We start from the raw sequence: 18,081 nt of genomic DNA on the forward strand, positions 1-18,081 counted from the left end.
GTGTGCTGTACAGTCAGCACGCCAACGTCTGTTGTTAGGTCGTCGTCTCTTCGTCGTTGCAGAGACCCTGGCCCGCGGCCGCAGCAGCCGGAGGACACTTGCGAGAACGAAAAAGGCCGGAGAAAGGAAAGGCTCACTCAATCACTCTCTGTGGAGGATGGCAAGGATGGAATCGATGTAGAGTTTTGTGGATATAGACCTCTACCCTTTGTTCCTCTGCCTTGTTCGTGATGCCTCTCACAATGCATATTGAGGCTAGAGGATCTCCACTTCCAGGTGTTACAAATATTCCATCTGTGTTCCGAAAAATCCGTGTGATTTCTGAACCATGCCAGCTCAGTAAGTTTAAAATATATACCAGTCCCTAGCACACATGTGTGAGTCATGTGCCACAATCAATTGTGTATATGAGATCAATTCTAATATGATCATGTAGGTTAAAAGTCTGCGGAGCTGATCATGCAAAACAAGTTCAGCTCTTTCCATTATGCTGTACTTGGGTTTGCAGAGCTGATCATGCAAAACAAGTCCAGCTCTTTCCATTATGTTGTACCTGGGTCAAACATGTACGTACATAAGGAATATTTCAGTAGAGTGATCTCAATTAATTCCTCTACCGTATTCCAGCAGGAACGTTCTCGGCATGCACCTCGAGTTAAATTCCGCATCAATTATTCTCAGTTAGATTATCTGAATAATTCTATATTGAGTTGAACTATATGGTTACCATGATATATGAATAATGTTGAAAGCCCATATAAAAACCCAAACAATCGAAAAATAAAACCCCAGCAATCGTGCGACATCCGAATCTTCCCCGTGAGCCGTCGTCGCTGTCGTCATATCTCAGATGTGCTTGTCCCCACTGAGACGCCGGTCGCTGTCGCCGCCACCGGTACCTCCACCTCCACATCCCCCGTTTTTGGTGGAACATTGATCATATATACTTGTGGCTTGTCCCAGTCGACATCGGAAAATCGGTCTTACTTTACCTGTGACTTGCACTGACGAGATGCTTCAACCATTTCTTGTTGGCAAGGTTATTGGGAGCTTTCGGTCCGTGATTTTGGGGGCCGTAGGCCGTTGTTACCCTCTCTAATTTTTTTTTAAAAAAAGGTGGGGGCCGTTGCTCTGATTCAGTATCAAGAACCCTAGGAGCGAAGCAAGATCAGTGTCAAGACAGCCATGTTTCACCAAAGCAAGATTATTGACTTTACATCCAACAGCAACATAGCACTAACTTTTACATATTCTCGATAGTTCCTGAAGTACTAGTGCAAATGTGGCGCACATCATACAAACCAATGCAAACCATGATTAAACTTTTTATCTGAAACAATGCTGCAGGAGAACTGACGTTCTGTATTAATAAAGCAGGAGCAATAAAAAAAGAGGAAGAAAGTTAAAAAAAAAGGAAAAAAAAGAAAGGTGCGCGCCTGAAGGACCGCAACCACACAACACCAGGCGAGGAACACACTCCAACCGCAAGATCTATCAAAACGACGACTCAACCAGCAAGATCAACACCTCTTCCGTTGCTGCAACGACAGGGGAGACCAGCAGAAGATAACGCGCTACACGCAAGATCCTCGTTATAGAATACATTTCACGCAACAGCAATTCAGGATTTCAGGTGCACACATGGATCAATAACATAAGATGAATCTAGGTAAAATAAAAGGAGAGATCGAAGTAGGTACATCATCAATATCTATCTGATGTCCATTATCGTCTTCTGCTCAAGCTCTTTGTTGAGTGTTGATCGCGGCCTCAGTGCCGGCGCCGCCAAACACTTGCAGGTACGCGGCCCGGTTGGCCTTCTTCGCCCTCTCAACCTTGTCGTAGTAGTCGTCGTCGACGTAGGCGCGACGCCGCTGTCCTCGTACTTGCGCCGGATGGGATCCAGGAACTCGGCAAACATGTCTGCAATCTCCTCCTCGTGGGTCTTGGCCCGGGCGAGACGGATCTCTCTGCGCCGGCCGCCTCCTGACCTCCTCAACCAACTCCGGCCGGGTCTAGCTTGGCGTTCAGTACTACCTTGTCATAGATCCCGAGGAAGAAGTTGACCATGGCCTGCGGCAGCCGGATCTTCCCTTCCGGCACGGCAGACTCCTTCTCGTCGTCGTAGACACTACCTTCGTCGTCGCTGTCGTCAGATGTGTTCGTCTCCTCAGAGACGCCGGTCACCACCACCACCACCAGTCCCACACTCCCACCCCCTCCTCTTGCTGGACTGCTGGAGCTCCTCCACGCTTTTGGTGGCGGGCTTCTCCTTCACTGAGTCCTCCTCACCGGCCATCATCTTAGTTGTGTTGTGTGACTTGTCCCGCCGGGATAATTCAGCGTTTTCTTGGGTGGATTGGGAGCCCTAGCTTCGATCAGGAGGATGGTGGTGGTAGGAAAAGAGGCGGGCGGGCGAGGGCGGCGGGTCAGGGAAGGAATTCGAGTTGGAGTCCAGTTCAACCCAGTTGGGCTAGGCCTAAGCCCAACGCTTGCAAAGGCTGCTGTTTGGGCCGGTTTTCTCTTTAGCAACAGCGTTCGAGAAAAGCCCAGGGCCACGCGGGGCGTATACAGAGAAGATGCAGAGCTCGGCTGCCATGATGCTTTGCTGGCCGCGGTCCGATCTGCGACCGTCTGGCCGTTCCCTCCCGTGATCCTGTCGCCTCATGCTGGCCGTGCCCTGCCGCCGAGAAACTTCAACCAAGAAACAGGATGGACCTGCATGCACATCCCGTACTTGTTAGCGCCACGGGGGTGGATTCACGGGCCAATCGAGCAACCCCGGGCGTCATTTTGGGAGTGGTTGTTGAACTCTAGAACTAGAGAAGTAGAGATGGTGACCAATCAGTTTCAAGGACCCTACGGCAGAAGCAATATCAGGTGTGTGGACTCAAGACAGCCATGTTTCAACGAAGGCACAAGAAAGGCAAGATCGACTTTACATGATGCAACAGCAACACAGAGTCTCAAACTGTAGGTTCTGGCTTGATCTTTAAGTACACAAATGGTGACAAGAAGCTCATATATCATATAACCCAATGCAAGCAACACATTAGTGGACACTTCACTCTTAGCAAATACCTTCAGTCTCAACTCTGTATTGAGGCTGGATAGGATCCAAATATCGATTATTCCGTACAATTGAGTTACATATATACAGGGACATGCCCAAGATGGATGACAGTAGTCACCTTCTTGACAATATCAAACTGGGTAAGACAGCTATTTTCCAGAACAATGGTTACACCGTTACACTACGTGCAAAATCTCCGTGAGAATAATTTCATTTCTGATCAAGTCATACAACAGCAACATCAAATGGGTACAATACAACCCTGGCAGCAATACCAGGCCACCAAGATGCCTAAAATTGCTCCGGCAAAGACCTGTGATGGAGTGTGTCCTAACAACTCCTTAAGTTTTCTTTCGCTAATTGGATGGCCTTCAAACAGGTCCTCAACGATCTTATTGAGTACCTGTGTCGATCAAAAAGCACAAATTAGTTGATGACGAAAAGTATACTCAAGGGAAGACAGGCACACATCTAGCAACAATGAAATTTGAAGAACAGAACTTCCTTCAGAGCACAAGCAGTGGGCAGCATTCAGGAAATAACATGTCATGATTTACTTCGTTGATGCGATTCGAACATATCCCAAAAGATAGTCAAGATTGCTCTGCACTTAAATTCTAGTGTCCGAATACTATAACTGTTACGAGATGCCTAGGCAGCAGGTGTTGCTAGCTTGATGACAGTTGCAATGGCATTGACAGCAGGTGTCTCAGGATCTCGGAAAATATCATTGACAACAGGAGTAACTTTTTTATATTAAATAATGCCTTTTCTTCTGTAGGCTCATTAAGCCAGTGTGTGCAGTGTGATATTGCAAGGTACATGGTGAGTTGGTGACACATCAGGTGAACTAACAAATGACAATGCTTTAATATATGAGCTGCTAGCTATTTGTTTAAAAAGAACTAAATGAGCAGAATAAAACAATGCTCAAGTTTTAAGGAGCATTGTATTGTACCAAAGGCACCAAGACAAAGTTCTAAACTTCCTCTGACAAAGCCAACAAAGCGTGAACATGCCACCTTGTTTGTATGCTGAATATTTATACTATGGCTGCATACAGTGCGACGCAATTACCACTGCCAGATCAAGAAAAGTGAAGACATCAAAACAGATAACACAAGCCTAGGAAACAGAATCACAGTTATATATGTCAGTTGTGATATAAAGATCCAGAAATGGATACTACTTGAACCCAAGCCACATCAGCCAGCAAATAACCATTCGCTGAGATCCAACTGAAATGTTTCAGAATTAGGATTTGTAGCCAATCACACCAAAACATACATCTTGAACATGATATTGTCGCAACTAACTATCACTCAGCAGAGTCTCATTGTGTTCTATAGGTTTTAAATAGCCGGCTATAGCTCCGCTATAGCTATTTGAGATAAGGTATCGCTATTTTTCCCATGTACAATTTAGCCGCTATAGCCTCGTTTAACCCACACTTAACTGTTTTAGAGTCCAGCCGCTAAATCCCCTAGAACTATTTAAGACTAACATTGTGCTGCACAAATTAAGACAGTTTCCCTCAGCTTACAAAATTAGCTCAAGGAAAGCAAAATTTTCAAATGAATTGAATAATACCACTAAATAGTACATGGCAAAATACAAACAGCTACTGAATCAAGATAGCTCACCTCGGCCTGCATTCCGGCGTGGCGCCTGACGCCCGTGGCGTCGTACATAACTATTAGAGTAAACCCGAGACAAACGGGGAAGAGCGCGTCGCTGACACCGTGGCAGAGCGCGACGGAGGCGGTGAGCGCGGTGCAGAGTGCGGTGTGCGAGGACGGCATCCCGCCGGAGCTGAACAGCATCCGCAGGTCCCACCGGCGCTCCACGACGGAGGTGAGCAGGGCCTTGGCGGCCTGCGCCACCGCCCACGCCACCAGCCCCGACACGAACGTCGGGTTCGCCGCCAGCGCCAGCAGGTACGGGCTCTCCCGCGCCTTGGTCACTGCCGCCGCCGTCGTGCTCATCAGCAGCGTCCCTATCCCCGCGCCGCCCGTTGCCGCCGCCACGAGGTCGGGGAGCTCCCCTCCCGCGCGGCCGCCCCTCAGCGCCGCGGCAAGGAGCCGGGAGAGTGACGGCGGCGGCCAGGCCGAGGAGGGCGACGGTGCGAGGGCATCGGCGGTAGGGCCAGGCGAGGAGGCTAGGGTATGGACGGCGCGGCGGCGGCGGTGGTGGTGCGGGGGCTTGAGGGGCCTGGAGACGGGGTCGAGGAGGTTGGGGAGCGCCCTAGCGAAGCGACTGGAGCTCACCTCCATGGCTGCTGCTCCGCATCGCCGCGCGGAGCGGGGAGGAGCGGTGTGTGGCCGTGGCGATTAGGCTTGGGTTCATACCGGCATGTCCTCGCACAGAAATACCCCTGCGCTTTCCTCGGATTCACGACTCGTGGCGCCGCGTGAGGGCTTTGGTCTGGAAGGGCGTTTTCGGGAGCGCGAGAAGCGGCGTGGGGTTTCTGGCATATTACAGCGAAGATTCTGGGGCGGACGGAGTCGCCGTCTCGGGCACCGGCGCCGCCAATGGACGCCGGCCGCGTGGTGGGTCCTCAAATTAGCCGAGGCTTCAGCTTCTGTTTCGCTTATTTTTTGTTGGTTGGTGAGTGATCGCTTTTGATTTCTGTCTAGAAAAAAAACTGGCCTGAGAAACGGACATTGGGCTGCGAAGCTTAGTGGGCCAATTAGATTGAGAAATGTGTGGTGGTGCCATGCTGGTGTCACTGTGAAGAACGAAAAGATTGTGGTTTTATGAAATGCTGCCACTCGAAATAATGATGGGTTTCCACTCTAGAATATCCTTTTGTGAGTGACGTATATGTGTCCCGTCTTGAAATTGTTCTTTCTAATTTCCAGTAGATTCTCATTGAGTTGGTTAATATTCATGTAGGATATGTTCAATATTTTAAGCTTGAATTAGGCAAGATTAGAATATGTTCAGATGTCACTGGATGAGAATAACCAGGCACTATGTCATTATGTCAACATCCAGTTCCAAAAAACAAAAGAACAGGTAACGAAAATGCTGTCAGGAACACGCAGCTGAGTAGCGGACCTGCAGCCTTTCGTTTCCGTTCAGCGAAGGCGTAACATAAGAATCCGTCTCCTACTCCGGTCGCTCTGATGAAGTCGGCCGTCTTCTCCCGATTCTGAACTCCCGAAACCCCCAAAACCTCTTCTCCCCGTCCGGCGGCCGCGCCCAACCGCGGAAGATGTCGCTGTCCAAGCCCATCTCGGCGCGCCGCCTCGTGCCGGCGCTCTTCCCGCTCGCGCACGCGGACGCCGCCTCGGCCGCGGCGTCCCGCCGCGAGCGCCGCCGGGACACGTTCGTCGCGACGCCCCCCGTCCCCGCGCCCTCCCCGAGCGCCGTTCGCCTCGCGGAGCCGCTCCCCACGCTGGCGCCCTCCCGCCTCGCGTTCCACAACCGGATCCTCGCGCTCCTCTCGGGGCCCCAGGCCGACCTCCCGGAGGCGGCGCTCCTCACCCGCCACGCGCTCCACTCCAACTGCCGCCCTTGCTCCTTCACCTGCGCCGCCGTCCTCGCGGCGCTCCTCCGCGCGCGCCGCCTCGACGACTTCTTCGCGCTGCACCGCTTCGCCCTCCAGGCCGCCGTCCCGCCCACCGCCGCCACGCACGCGCTCTACCTCTCCGCGCTCGCCGCGCGTCGCCTCCCTGACGACGCGCTCCATCACCTCCGCCTCCTCGCCCGGCCCGGGTCCCCCGTGCCGCCCTCCCCGACGGCCTACCGCGTCGTCGTCGAGTGCCTCGTCGACGACCACGGCCGACTCGCGGATGCCGTCGAGCTCAAGGATGAGATGCTCGACTCTGGGGTTGTGGGGCCGGATCCCAAGGTCTATAGCCTCCTTATGGCTGGGTTCGTGGGTGCTGGGGATGGAGCCAAAGCCGTGGAGCTGTACCAAGAACTCGAGGACAAGGTTGGGGGCAAGCCGGTTCTTGATGGTATTGTGTATGGAAGTCTCATGAAGGCGTACTTCCTTATGGGAATGGAGGAGAAGGCAATGGAGTGCTACAATGAGGTGCTTGGTGTGGAATCGGAGGTGAGGTTTGGGGCCGAGAGCTACAATGAGGTAGTTGATGCGCTTGGGCAGAATGGGAGGTTGGAGGATGCACTCAAGCTGTTTGACAGAATGCTCGGTGAGCATGACCCTCCACTGCGAATTGCAGTTGACCTGAGAAGCTTCAGGGTGATGGTTGATGCCTATTGTGCTGCTGGGAGATTTGAAGATGCAATTGCAGTGTTCAGAAGGATGGGGGAGTGGAAGCTGGTGCCGGATGTTGCATCCTATAACAATTTGATTCGGCATCTGGGGCTTAACCAGTCGATAGGTGAGATGGAGGTGCTCTACAGTGAGATGTGCGAATGTGGTGTTGGCACGAATGAGGAGACACATGTACTACTTATGGAAGCATGCTTCAGTGTTGATTGCATCGATGATGGTATCTCTTACTTTGACAAAATGGATGGATTGGAGCTGAAGCCTGATGCAACTGCATATCATAAACTTGTTGATCGTCTGGTGGGTTTTAGTAAGCTTGATAAGGCTCAGGAATATTTTGATCAGATGAAGAGGAAGGGAGTTAGCCCAAGCATCTCAAGCTACGAGACATTGCTGAAGGCATACGTTGCTGCTGGTCAGTTGGACGATGCAGCCAAGATTGCAAAAGGTATTCTTTTGGACGAGAAGGTAGTGTTCAGTGATGAATTGAGGCAGCTCTTGGAAGGAGCTTTACGTGGAGGTGGGAGGGAAGATGATATTACCAAGTTATATGAGGACGTGGAGAGGGAAAAGGCTGAAGCAGAAGCCCAGGCTGCAGAAGAGAAGGCGAGGGCAGAGGCTCTTGCCAAGGAAGAGAGGGAGAAAAGGAGAGCAGAGGCTGCTGCTAAGGATGAGGCTGCAGCTAAAGCCAGTGCTGCTGCCATTGAAGCTATCCTAGCCCATAAAAGGAAGATGGAGAATGGAGTGTCACCTGCTGCTGATGCAAACACCTTGGATAGTGGCTTTCTCAGTAAGCTAGGCCTTAAGTCAGCTGGAGAAGACACACTTCAAGGCACTCCTCAAATTATAGAAAGAACGGGAGAAGATGGACAGGGACAACTGTGATGACTTTGAGAACTCCTATGCATCCAGGATTTGATCCTGGCACCAGGTCATATGCTACAGCTAGGTCACTACTTTCCGAGGTGCCAAAGATTCATCTTTTGGTGAAGTTATAGCGCCTCCAGTTGAGCCTTGTGTTATGGCAATTTATGAATAGGAAGAAAAATATTTATGGTCTTTTTATAATTTTTGGAAATGTTTTCTATTTTTTTCAGAATTGATGTACTCCTCCGTTCCAAATTATAAGTCATTTCAACTTTTTTGGAGAGTCAAAGCATCTGACCAAATTTATACAATAAAATACTAATATTCATGATATACCATTAGTTTCTTTATTAAATATATATTCATGATACCAAATAAGTACCATAATATATCTATTTGGTGCCATAAATCTTTGTAATCCTCTCTATAATTTTGGTCAAACATAAAATGGTTTGACTCCAAGAAAGTTGGAATGACTTATAATTTGGAACGGAGGGAGTATCTGCTAGCATGTAAAAGACATGAGTTTTTTGTTGCAGAAATCATTTAGCAACCACAAAGCTACAGAAGAAAATGCAAAGTGAGCTCCATTCTATTGCTATCTCAGCAGCTGGCACGATAATAAAATCTTGTTATATTTCATTGTGTAAAAATGTTGGCCTTGCACAGCATCAATACAATCCATTCATATATCGATGAAAAACAAGGAAATGTCTGGTAAATCCAGAGCTTAGTCGCCGATAATGCGACTAGTAGGCAGAACCGGAAAATCCGACGGCGGCTGGGGTTGCTCTGAATTAGCCCGGGAAGCTTGATATTGTTCTGGTAAACATACATTTCCAAGGCTCCATCATCCTGGAAAATTTTGGCTCCACATCCCCGATGGTGCAATGGCCCTACGGACTCTTCATCGACAAGAACAGCAATTATCTTCTCTTTTCCCTCCCTTGCCTCAGGAATCTGTAAAATGCAAGGATCAAAATTGATGTCAGCCAGGCTGATTGCTGATTTTCGGTTGCTCACTTGCATGGAAAATTAAGATCGTAGTTAACCTCAAACATTGCTTCTGTCAAAATGTCCTCCATTATAGATCGTAGCCCACGAGCCCCCGTTTCTTTTGCAGATGCTTTCTTTGCTATTAGATGCAAAGCATTTTCAGTGAAATGCAGCTTGACCTGAGGAAAGACATGCACAATGAGTTTCTTGGTTATAATTTTTTTTTAATCAAAGCTCGCAATCGTTTTGACGATTGATAGAATAAACAGACTAACATTGTTCATTTTGAACAACTTCTTGTATTGCTTTCCTATTGCATTTTTTGGCTCCCTGAGCACCTGAAAAGAGAATTGGATATAACCTTTAGGTTGTGGTCATCTTGAGAAGAAAAATAAAATAGTAGAATCAACTAGTAGACAAGAACAAGGTGTGAAGAAAGTGATCATTCTATAGGCAAAAAACTATAGATAAGTAATTTTAAGAAAGATTTGCTTCAAATTACAAACTTAGTCAAATAATTTTACTACCTGGACCAATTGTTCTTCACTGAGGTTTGTCAGGCTAACTATTATTGGCAACCTTCCAATGAATTCTGGGATCAAGCCGTAGGCAATTAGATCATCATTTTCAACCTAAGTAGCATTAGAAAATATATGTTGTTAATACATGATCAAATAAAAAGGAATGTTTAGAGCAAATGTCAAGGACTTAAGCCTACTGAACCTACAGCATCAATATAGCAAGATTCCTGAAGTGTTGTCCAGCCGCGGTTCCGCAGCTCATGACATATCGGTATGCCAAATCCAACAGGACAGTGTTGATTTCTTGCGTAGTACAAAAGTATGTTGAGAAACATATAAATCCTAGATAAAGGAGGATAATTCTTAAATATGCACAAATACAATTATTAACTCTATAACCTTTCAGAGATTATCTTTTCCAAGCCGAAGAAGGCACCTCCACAGATAAAAAGGATATTTCTTGTATCTACCTGCAAAAAAAAAAATATTGGTGCATAACTCAACATCGAGCCATTGTTTTTCCCTATTCAATAATGGAAAGCCAATTTTTATTTTTTCTAAAATACCATACCAATCAACACATGACTAAGTAATATTCAACTGACTGACCGGAAGTATGTGCAACCAATTACCTCAACATAACCATGGGGTACATTATCTTGGTTTCTTTTTCTTGGCACATTGATGACCTAATAGAGACAACAAAAAACAGCTCAGGAAGCAAAATGTGGTCGACATAGAAAGACAGCATAACTTATGAAATTTGAAGTTCATGAAGGATATGGTCAAGACTTTTGTTGCTTACAAATTATCTACTTTAGTTAGCCATGCCCAGCTGATCAAATATTGTATCCTTCTAAAAAAGTGATTTGTGACTATTGAATGCAAAGTATGTTTTTACAAAGCAGAGGAGAAAATTAGTAGATGCACGTACTGTTCCTTCGAATATTTTTAATAATGCTTGCTGCACACCCTCTCCAGAGACATCCCTTCTGTCCTCACGGCATTCAGCCTGCAAGTAGTAATAGACATGGAAATTAACTTCATTACATGTTGAAGTAATATTAAGATCAGAGCTAATTGTCCAATGACCTTCTTTGTGAGCTTATCAACTTCGTCAATGTACACAATACCACGCTCAGCAGCTTCAACATTGAAGTCAGCAGCCTAAGAGGCAGCACATGTAAGCTAAAGAATAAATGATCTTGAAGTTCATTAAGAAATGACAATCTAACATTTGATGACTATTTGAGACTAAAATTGTGAACCTTCACAAAAGCAAGTTCCCTTGCCCTAATGGAAAATTTTCTGATCTGACCTAAATAGACTTTCCTTAAAAAGGATAGACTATGCAACAGTTACTGTTTAAGGCACTACTGAACAGTAGCAATAGTGCAGTAAATGATCTGGTTCATATACAGTCAGAGAATGATAGGTTGATATGTACCACTAGAAGTTTGTAAATCACAGATTCCACATCTTCCCCAGAATATCCAGCCTGAAAAAGCAGTCTATTTGTCGCATCAGAAAGAAAAGAAGAAAGTAGCAATAACGGTCAGCTTGGATCTTTGCCTTATCTTATATAAGAGACAGCAACAAATGAATGATAGATCAATAAAAGCAAGCACACACCAGCCAGGGCAGCCACTATTACCTGTGTAATTGCTGTTGCGTCAGCAATCACGAATGGCACGTTCACATAGCGAGCTAATGTTTTTGCTAATAGTGTTTTACCTGTCCTAACAAAAGAAAAAAATGAAATCCATCAGAAAACGTCACCATCGTCCTGCCAAAGATCACATATCTGTACACAATACCTGACCCTGTTGGCCCAATCAGAAGGATGTTACTCTTTTCAAGCTCAATTTCATCATCCCCACTTGTACCAACATCGCCACGCACCAAGCTTTTCATGGATATAGGTTGATCACCAGTCAAACAGATGAAGTTCAAAGAACCATGATACATAATCGAAAAGCTGAATTCAGTTATTAAGATCTCACCACTTGTTTGATGGCTCATTATATATCCTCTTGTAGTGATTGTGCACAGCAACAGAGAGCACCTGCACAACCAAGTTCCCTGCTAAGTTCATGGCTCACATAGGCACAGCTGAAATTTCGTGGAAAGCTCAGATTGTCTGACTTGTTTGTTACTTGACGGTGCATTACATCAGACTTATACTACTTACTATAGGGCGACATAATTGGTTCAAGCTTTAGTACATGAGCTGATGCTACGGCACCCGCTTTGAACAAGAAGGGAGGCTAGGCGATTGAGGTGCGTAAGTAACCTTCTTGGCCTTGTCCTGGCCGACGACGAACTCGTCCAAGCCTCGGCGGATCTCCTTGGGCGTCGGGAACCGAGGCCGCGACGGCGACGCCGCCGCGGAGTGGGAGTACGAGGAGGAGGGAGGAACCCACTTGGCCGCCGCGAAGGCGAAGGCGCGGGCGCGGGAGGGGAGGAGTCGGCGAGCGGCAGAGAACATGAGTCCCAGTAACTTGGCGCCCGGAGCAGTCGCCGGACGGCGAGGTGTTCCCCGATCAGCCGCCGCGGGTTCGGCCTCAATTTATCCCCCGTCCGCCGCGTTTGGTTTTTCGCGTCAATTAGGGGGTGTTTGATACCCCGTGCTAAACTTTAGCACCTGTCACATCGGATGTTTGGAGTATTAAATATAGTTTAATTACAAAACTAATTGTATAAATGGAATCTAATTCGCGAGACGAATCTATTAAGCCTAATTAGTCCATGATTTAACAATGTGGTGCTACAGTAACCATTTGCTAATGATGAATTAATTAGCCTTAATAGATTCGTCTCACGAATTAAACTCCATCTATGCAATTAGTTTTATAATTAAATTATATTTAGTCCTCTTAATTAGTATCCGAACATCCGATGTGATAGGTGCTACCGGCCGGCTTGTTCCGGGTTCGGGGCTTATTTCGAAATTTAGGAAAAGCGGAGGCGGCCTTTGTGGCTTTGTGTGCGGCGCGGGCCCGCGCGCAGAGGGTGCTGTTCGGCTAGCCTAGCCAGCCCACGCTGCTGTGTGACAGTGTGAGTGTATCTCTCTCGGTGAGGGATGCAGGCACGGCAGGAGAGAACAGCTGCGCAGTTACTAATGCCAGCGCGACACGGTAAGCTTGGTCCGGCCAGCCGCGCGAAGCGTTCATGGGCATCGGCCGGCGCCTGAGCGCGAGTGGACGAGCCGCTGCTCCGTCGTCAGGTGAGGTCACTCGGCCGCTATGCGTTGCATATGCGACAAATTCGCACGTTGTCGCCTGAAGACGCTCGAACGACAGCCCAGCTGTGTCACCGTCGTCTTCCTCCCGCAGCCGCTGCCGCCATGGCTAGGGTTAGGAGCTTAGGGGTTTCGAGGTTCGGGTTGCTGGGGTGTCGGGGTCATCGGTGAGCTTCTGGTTGTAGAGGGGAGGTCTTGGGTGGAAGGTAGTCGGCGGTGGTGGTGGGGTGTGGATGGGGCGGCGGGACGCGGCCGGCTGCGGGCGGTGGAGCAGGTGGGGGCATGACTGTGAACTCTCCGGCAGAACCGGGTTAGGGCGGTGGCGAATCTGATGGCGGAAGCCGTCGGAGGCGGTGCAGAAGGGTGGCGCGGGGACGGACGAGAAGAGAAGGGTGTGAATAGGAGAAGAGGGCGGTGGGGTAGCGGATCTGGCGGCAGGAGCTGCCGAAGATGGAGGAGGATGGTGACGTGGGGGAAGAAAACGGCGCAGGAGAAGACGGCGGCGACGGCGTTGTGTTCGTCGGGAGGAAGGACCGAAGGAGGAGGATGACCTCGAGTGAGCCGCTGCTGGGCCAAACGCCCAAACTGAAGGTGACGGTGGGTTTTTTTATCACCTTCGGTGATATATAGCAGCAGCCCACTGGGCTGCCCTGCGCCACCGCTGCAGCGGTGCAATATTGCATGCTGAAACGGACAGGCAGGCAGAAGCAGCCACCAACCTCCGCGCACATCTCGCGTTTTGGACGGAAACTCGGCAGTCAGAACAATTTCGCATCACAGTAACATTATCACGTCGGCGCATAGGCGACTCACAGCAAAACAGAGCGATTAAGGGCATCAATAACATTAACAAAAATGTGCCGTAGACTTGAACCACGATGTAGCAGATTATTGTATCTCACCAAGCCGGTTTCACCGAGATCCGCTCATCCCATACAGCATCAAGAATATCTCGAAAACAGAACTGCGCATCTGGTCACAAAAAAATAGGCTTCCTAAGAAATCTTCATCAGCAAAAAAAGGGGACTGATTTCGTTGCCTAGCACTCAGACGTGGTATCCTGTGAGAGTAAATCCTCTGCCAACGATCTCCCCGGCGCAGAGCCACGCGTACAACTCGATGCCGAAGAGTGCCGCGACGCCAGCGTGCTCAACTTTGAGGTCGTTCCTGTTCTTCCACAGCTGCTTCACTTGATCAAGCTCTTTCCAGAACGCTTCGTAGCGACCAGGAATGCTGCAAGAAGCACGTGTCAGTTCAAAGACACCAAGTGAATAACTCAATTGTTTCCAAGACTGCAGTGAATATGTGAAAAGCTCGATTGTTTGAAGGGAACCATGTATCTATTTCGAAAAAGATACAGAGTGAATATGTGAAGGTGCATCTCATGATACGAAAAGATCAGTGTCAAGTCATCTAGTCACGGAAGTGTAATGATTTAATATCCATCTAGTTACAGAAGTGTAATGATCCAATATCTTCAGCTACCATATTCAATAGAGGACTGAAACTATCTCTGCTGTGTTTGTAGGCTTAGGGCATAAGATAAGATCAGAAAACATTGAATCTAAACCTTCACCGGTCTTTACATGATGGATAATGCAATTATCTATTCACAAGGTCATAGTTCAGTCTTAAGTGAAAAACAAAACTCTAGCATTACTGCCACAGTCCATCGCTAGATCATGTCCAATAAATGACTGAAAAATGGTGACACGCAAGCAGAACTTCGTTTGCTGTATATAATGCAAGCAAATAATAACAGAACCAGTCCACTAAAAAGAGCATATACATAATGGATAAAATCAGGAAGTTAAAAACTGGGATCAGCCAAGATAACTCAATTGTTTCCAAGACAGCAGTGCTTATTGCTTGATAATTAAGTGTTGATTTCATTTACATGCGACTGTTTTCTTTTTCCTCAAATTTATTTAAGCTTGACTCAACACCATGCAGTCAAGACACAAAGAAAACCTTGAATTCACATGACTAGATGAACTTGAGTCCAAGCTCACATTTCATTTGTAGTGAACTAAGGGGAAAACTTACTTTTGCAAAGCTCAGTTAACTACATGAAACAATAGGAACCTCACTTTCCAATCCACTCTGATGACTTGGTTGGCAAAGTTCACAACTTGTGGTTACTCATCACAGGTTCATTGGGCAATGTGCATTGGTCTAATTAGGAATTAAATACATCATTGGCTGATTACTGATAGTTGCCATTTTTCCAGCTTCCCAGCTATACTATCCATACAGTTTTGTAAAGAAAATTGATGCAACAATTCAGTTTCTGACAAGACAATTTCCTAGTCCAGACCATTGAAAGTTGTACCCAGCTACTATCTTCAGGCAATGTAAGATAATCTGACTTTTGGTTATCATTTATACATACTCTCAGTCAGAGTTCAGGAGTACCCTTTGGAATATTGAGGTGATGTTACGACTAATATGTGACTCCAAAATCTTCGCTGTTCAGATCTTTAAACTAGACAAATTCATGCATTGAATAACAGGTGCAAAACTGCAAATTCAAAAACTTGATTGTTGAAATCACATACAACAAACTAAAACGACAACCAATAAAAACCTAAAACTCCAAAACCTTGTTTGTCTCTGCTATCTTTGTTGAGAAGACAGACTAATCATCAAATCCTATATTCAAACCAGCCTGTCACATCACTTCCACAGTAAACCTCAACGCTATTTCAATTGAAATCACATCCCAAAACACAACGCAGACAAGTACGGCCGCACTAGTCATAATCATCAAAAGAAACTAACACTGCGGTGGGCTATTTGGCAGACACATCAACAGCGATAGTCTTGCATTGAGATCACGGAGTACGGATCACACAACTAATCTCCCACACCAGGTTCTCAGATTGGAATGAGAATACGAGGACGACGATGGGGAGGGCAGGGGATCGACTGCACGACGAACCTGGCGAGGCGGGTGTAGAAGAGCTGCTTGGAGAGCTCCTGGCACTTCTCGATGGTGGGGGGCTCCACGACGTACTTCTTGTTCTTCTCCACGAGCGACCGCTGGTACGCGCACCCGTGCTTCGCCACGAACCGCGTCGCCTCGCACGCCTTCGCCTGCAGCTGCGCCAGCCTCGACGCAAGCGCCATGGATCTACTCCGGCTGGGACGCGGGCCCTGCGGCGGCGACAACAAAGGACAAGCGGATTCGCAGCAGTGCGGTGAGATCGCGAGAAGAATCACGAGTTGATTCGGTAGACGGGCGATGTGGGGGCTCACCTCTTGGGAACAGATCGGCGGGGGAGAGGCGATCGGAGAGGGCGGCGGCGCGGGCTGGGTTCCGGGTTCGTGCCTCTGCTTCTCCTCCTTTTGGCGAAGGGGCGGATTCAGGTGGCAAGTGTAGCCCAGTAATCGTTTTTTTTTTAGCTTGGGGAAGAGGTCAATGCTGATTGGAGGATCGTTTCATGTGTTGGCCTTTTGTCTAGTCGTACGGCCACCATCTTTCTACGATCCGTTCGGGTGAGGCGTGTTTTGCATCCGAAAGCAAAACGATCTCGTGTTAAAGCATGTAAATTCCCAAATCCCAACAGCTACGCAAGCCAGTTAGCTAAAAAATAGACCTCTGAAGCTCGAAATTGCAAAGAGTGTTCAGAATGGTCATGATCGATTTGTTACACGAGAAACTGAAGCTCCTTATGGCGTGTTACACAATCAGATCAACATCAACAGCACAACACATTACAAGCTTCCAGCACTAGTAGTTTGTGTTTGTCCAGAGACTGCCAACCAGGGCCCGGCATTCAGCACACCAGTTACATGCTCAATCCAAGCGCTACAGCACAGCACGTCTTGCACTCCTCGGACGACCAGGTCGTACAATCTCTTGCTTTAAGTGAACAACAGCAAGGCAACATTTCAGAGAAACGCAGGAGGCAGACACGGGGAGAAACGCTGGTTGCCTGGTTTACTTGGTCCACCAGTGGAGGAAATCCTTGCGCCTGTTGATCTTCTTTTGCAGCTGAAGAACGCCGTATAGCAGGGCTTCGGCGGTCGGCGGGCATCCAGGGACGTAGATGTCCACGGGGACGATCCGGTCGCATCCCCGCACAACGGAGTAGGAGTAGTGGTAGTATCCGCCACCATTGGCGCAGCTGCCCATCGAAATTACCCAGCGAGGCTCTGGCATCTGGTCATAGACTCTGCAGGAGAACAAAGAAAGATGAAAATGTTAGCAATGTTAGGAACCACAAGCTGGTAAGAAGCAGGGACCCTGTAAGTGGAAATGGCCTCAACATCAAAGATTTTGATTCATTCAGAATCCATGAGGAATTTCTCTGCATTTACATCTCTTAAGTCTAATAAGACACTCTAGATATCAGTGATTTTGCCAAATGCGAACATAAGCCTTCCAAGCTTTGCAAGCGCATAGACACAAATAATGATGATTCAAGAGGAAACAGGTCTGAAGAATTCAGCAGGAATAATGATCATTGCTCACTGAATTCTTAAGGCATTTTTACATCTTATTTCTTATGTGAGAATTGACGGAAGGGCATGCTTCTTATTTCACAGGTGGATGCTAAACTGTAAACTGCTACACGTTTCTCTTTTTTTACCCCGCAACCAAATTGCCCAATAGTGTGTTACAACATTAAGAAACATGACAACGTGCATGCGATCAAATGAAATGCACGGCAGCAAAGGCAGTCAGGCAGATGATGGAAGCAAACATACTACACATGCAGCCTAAAATTAGCCACCCTGTCGAGATCTAACTAGAATCCTAACAAGAGCTGTTCGAATTTCAGGCTCAGAATGACATAAACAAAAGAAATCACAAATCTGTATGATCTATGTAAGCGAACGGTAAGATAACAGGTTATGTAGCAAAAGCTTACTTGCGAAGCGCGGGTGCCATCTTGTTGGTGAGCGTGCCGGCGACGATCATGCAGTCGGACTGGCGCGGCGAGGGGCGGAAGATGACGCCGAAGCGGTCGAAGTCGTAGCGGGAGGCGCCGGCGTGCATCATCTCGACGGCGCAGCACGCCAGCCCGAATGTCATGGGCCAGATCGAGCCCCGCCGCGCCCAGTTCATGAGGTCGTCGATCTTCGAGACCACGAACTCCGCCGCCTTCGACATCGGCGTGGGAGGCGGCGCCCC

The 18,081-nt window shown here is 47.8% G+C and overlaps 3 protein-coding genes across 3 annotated transcripts; 1 reads left to right on the forward strand and 2 right to left on the reverse strand.

The window, feature by feature from the left end:
• Window positions 1–3,070: 3,070 nt before the first annotated feature.
• LOC101779439 (uncharacterized membrane protein YuiD) lies at window positions 3,071–5,427 on the reverse strand. Its single transcript, XM_004961343.4, has 2 exons — window positions 4,717–5,427; window positions 3,071–3,476 (listed from the first exon to the last, which is right to left on the reverse strand). Exons 1-2 carry the CDS (start codon window positions 5,344–5,346, stop codon window positions 3,315–3,317), a joined length of 792 nt encoding a protein of 263 aa, XP_004961400.1. The 5' UTR covers window positions 5,347–5,427; the 3' UTR covers window positions 3,071–3,314.
• A 794-nt stretch (window positions 5,428–6,221) lies between these two features.
• On the forward strand, window positions 6,222–8,472 carry LOC101779830 (pentatricopeptide repeat-containing protein At3g49240, mitochondrial). The gene has a single exon (XM_004961344.4). It carries the CDS (start codon window positions 6,291–6,293, stop codon window positions 8,199–8,201), a length of 1,911 nt encoding a protein of 636 aa, XP_004961401.1. The 5' UTR covers window positions 6,222–6,290; the 3' UTR covers window positions 8,202–8,472.
• Window positions 8,473–8,794: 322 nt separating this feature from the next.
• LOC101780242 (CLP protease regulatory subunit CLPX1, mitochondrial) lies at window positions 8,795–16,365 on the reverse strand. Its single transcript, XM_004961345.4, has 17 exons — window positions 16,200–16,365; window positions 15,883–16,097; window positions 13,991–14,174; window positions 11,994–12,269; window positions 11,704–11,765; window positions 11,518–11,606; window positions 11,355–11,434; window positions 11,148–11,198; window positions 10,793–10,867; window positions 10,635–10,712; window positions 10,333–10,389; window positions 10,100–10,170; window positions 9,907–10,003; window positions 9,707–9,811; window positions 9,455–9,517; window positions 9,236–9,358; window positions 8,795–9,143 (listed from the first exon to the last, which is right to left on the reverse strand). The coding sequence occupies exons 2-17, from the start codon at window positions 16,068–16,070 to the stop codon at window positions 8,823–8,825; spliced, it is 1,920 nt and encodes a 639-aa protein (XP_004961402.2). The 5' UTR covers window positions 16,071–16,097; window positions 16,200–16,365; the 3' UTR covers window positions 8,795–8,822.
• Between the last annotated feature and the right edge of the window lie 1,716 nt (window positions 16,366–18,081).

The sequence above is a fragment of the Setaria italica genome, chromosome III, assembly GCF_000263155.2.
Source record: "Setaria italica strain Yugu1 chromosome III, Setaria_italica_v2.0, whole genome shotgun sequence".
NCBI lineage: Eukaryota > Viridiplantae > Streptophyta > Magnoliopsida > Poales > Poaceae > Setaria > Setaria italica.

Excerpts from the sequence above, each read along its gene's own strand:
- LOC101779830 (XM_004961344.4), top strand. The coding sequence starts at position 6,291 with ATGTCGCTGTCCAAGCCCATCTCGGCGCGCCGCCTCGTGCCGGCGCTC.
- LOC101779439 (XM_004961343.4), bottom strand. The coding sequence starts at position 5,346 with ATGGAGGTGAGCTCCAGTCGCTTCGCTAGGGCGCTCCCCAACCTCCTC. Across the intron at positions 3,477-4,716 it reads ACGCCGGAATGCAGGCCGAG|GTACTCAATAAGATCGTTGA; the intron begins GTGAGCTATCTT and ends TGATCGACACAG.
- LOC101780242 (XM_004961345.4), bottom strand. The coding sequence starts at position 16,070 with ATGGCGCTTGCGTCGAGGCTGGCGCAGCTGCAGGCGAAGGCGTGCGAG. Across the intron at positions 11,199-11,354 it reads ACGCAACAGCAATTACACAG|GCTGGATATTCTGGGGAAGA; the intron begins GTAATAGTGGCT and ends CTGCTTTTTCAG. Across the intron at positions 9,359-9,454 it reads AGTTGTTCAAAATGAACAAT|GTCAAGCTGCATTTCACTGA; the intron begins GTTAGTCTGTTT and ends GTCTTTCCTCAG.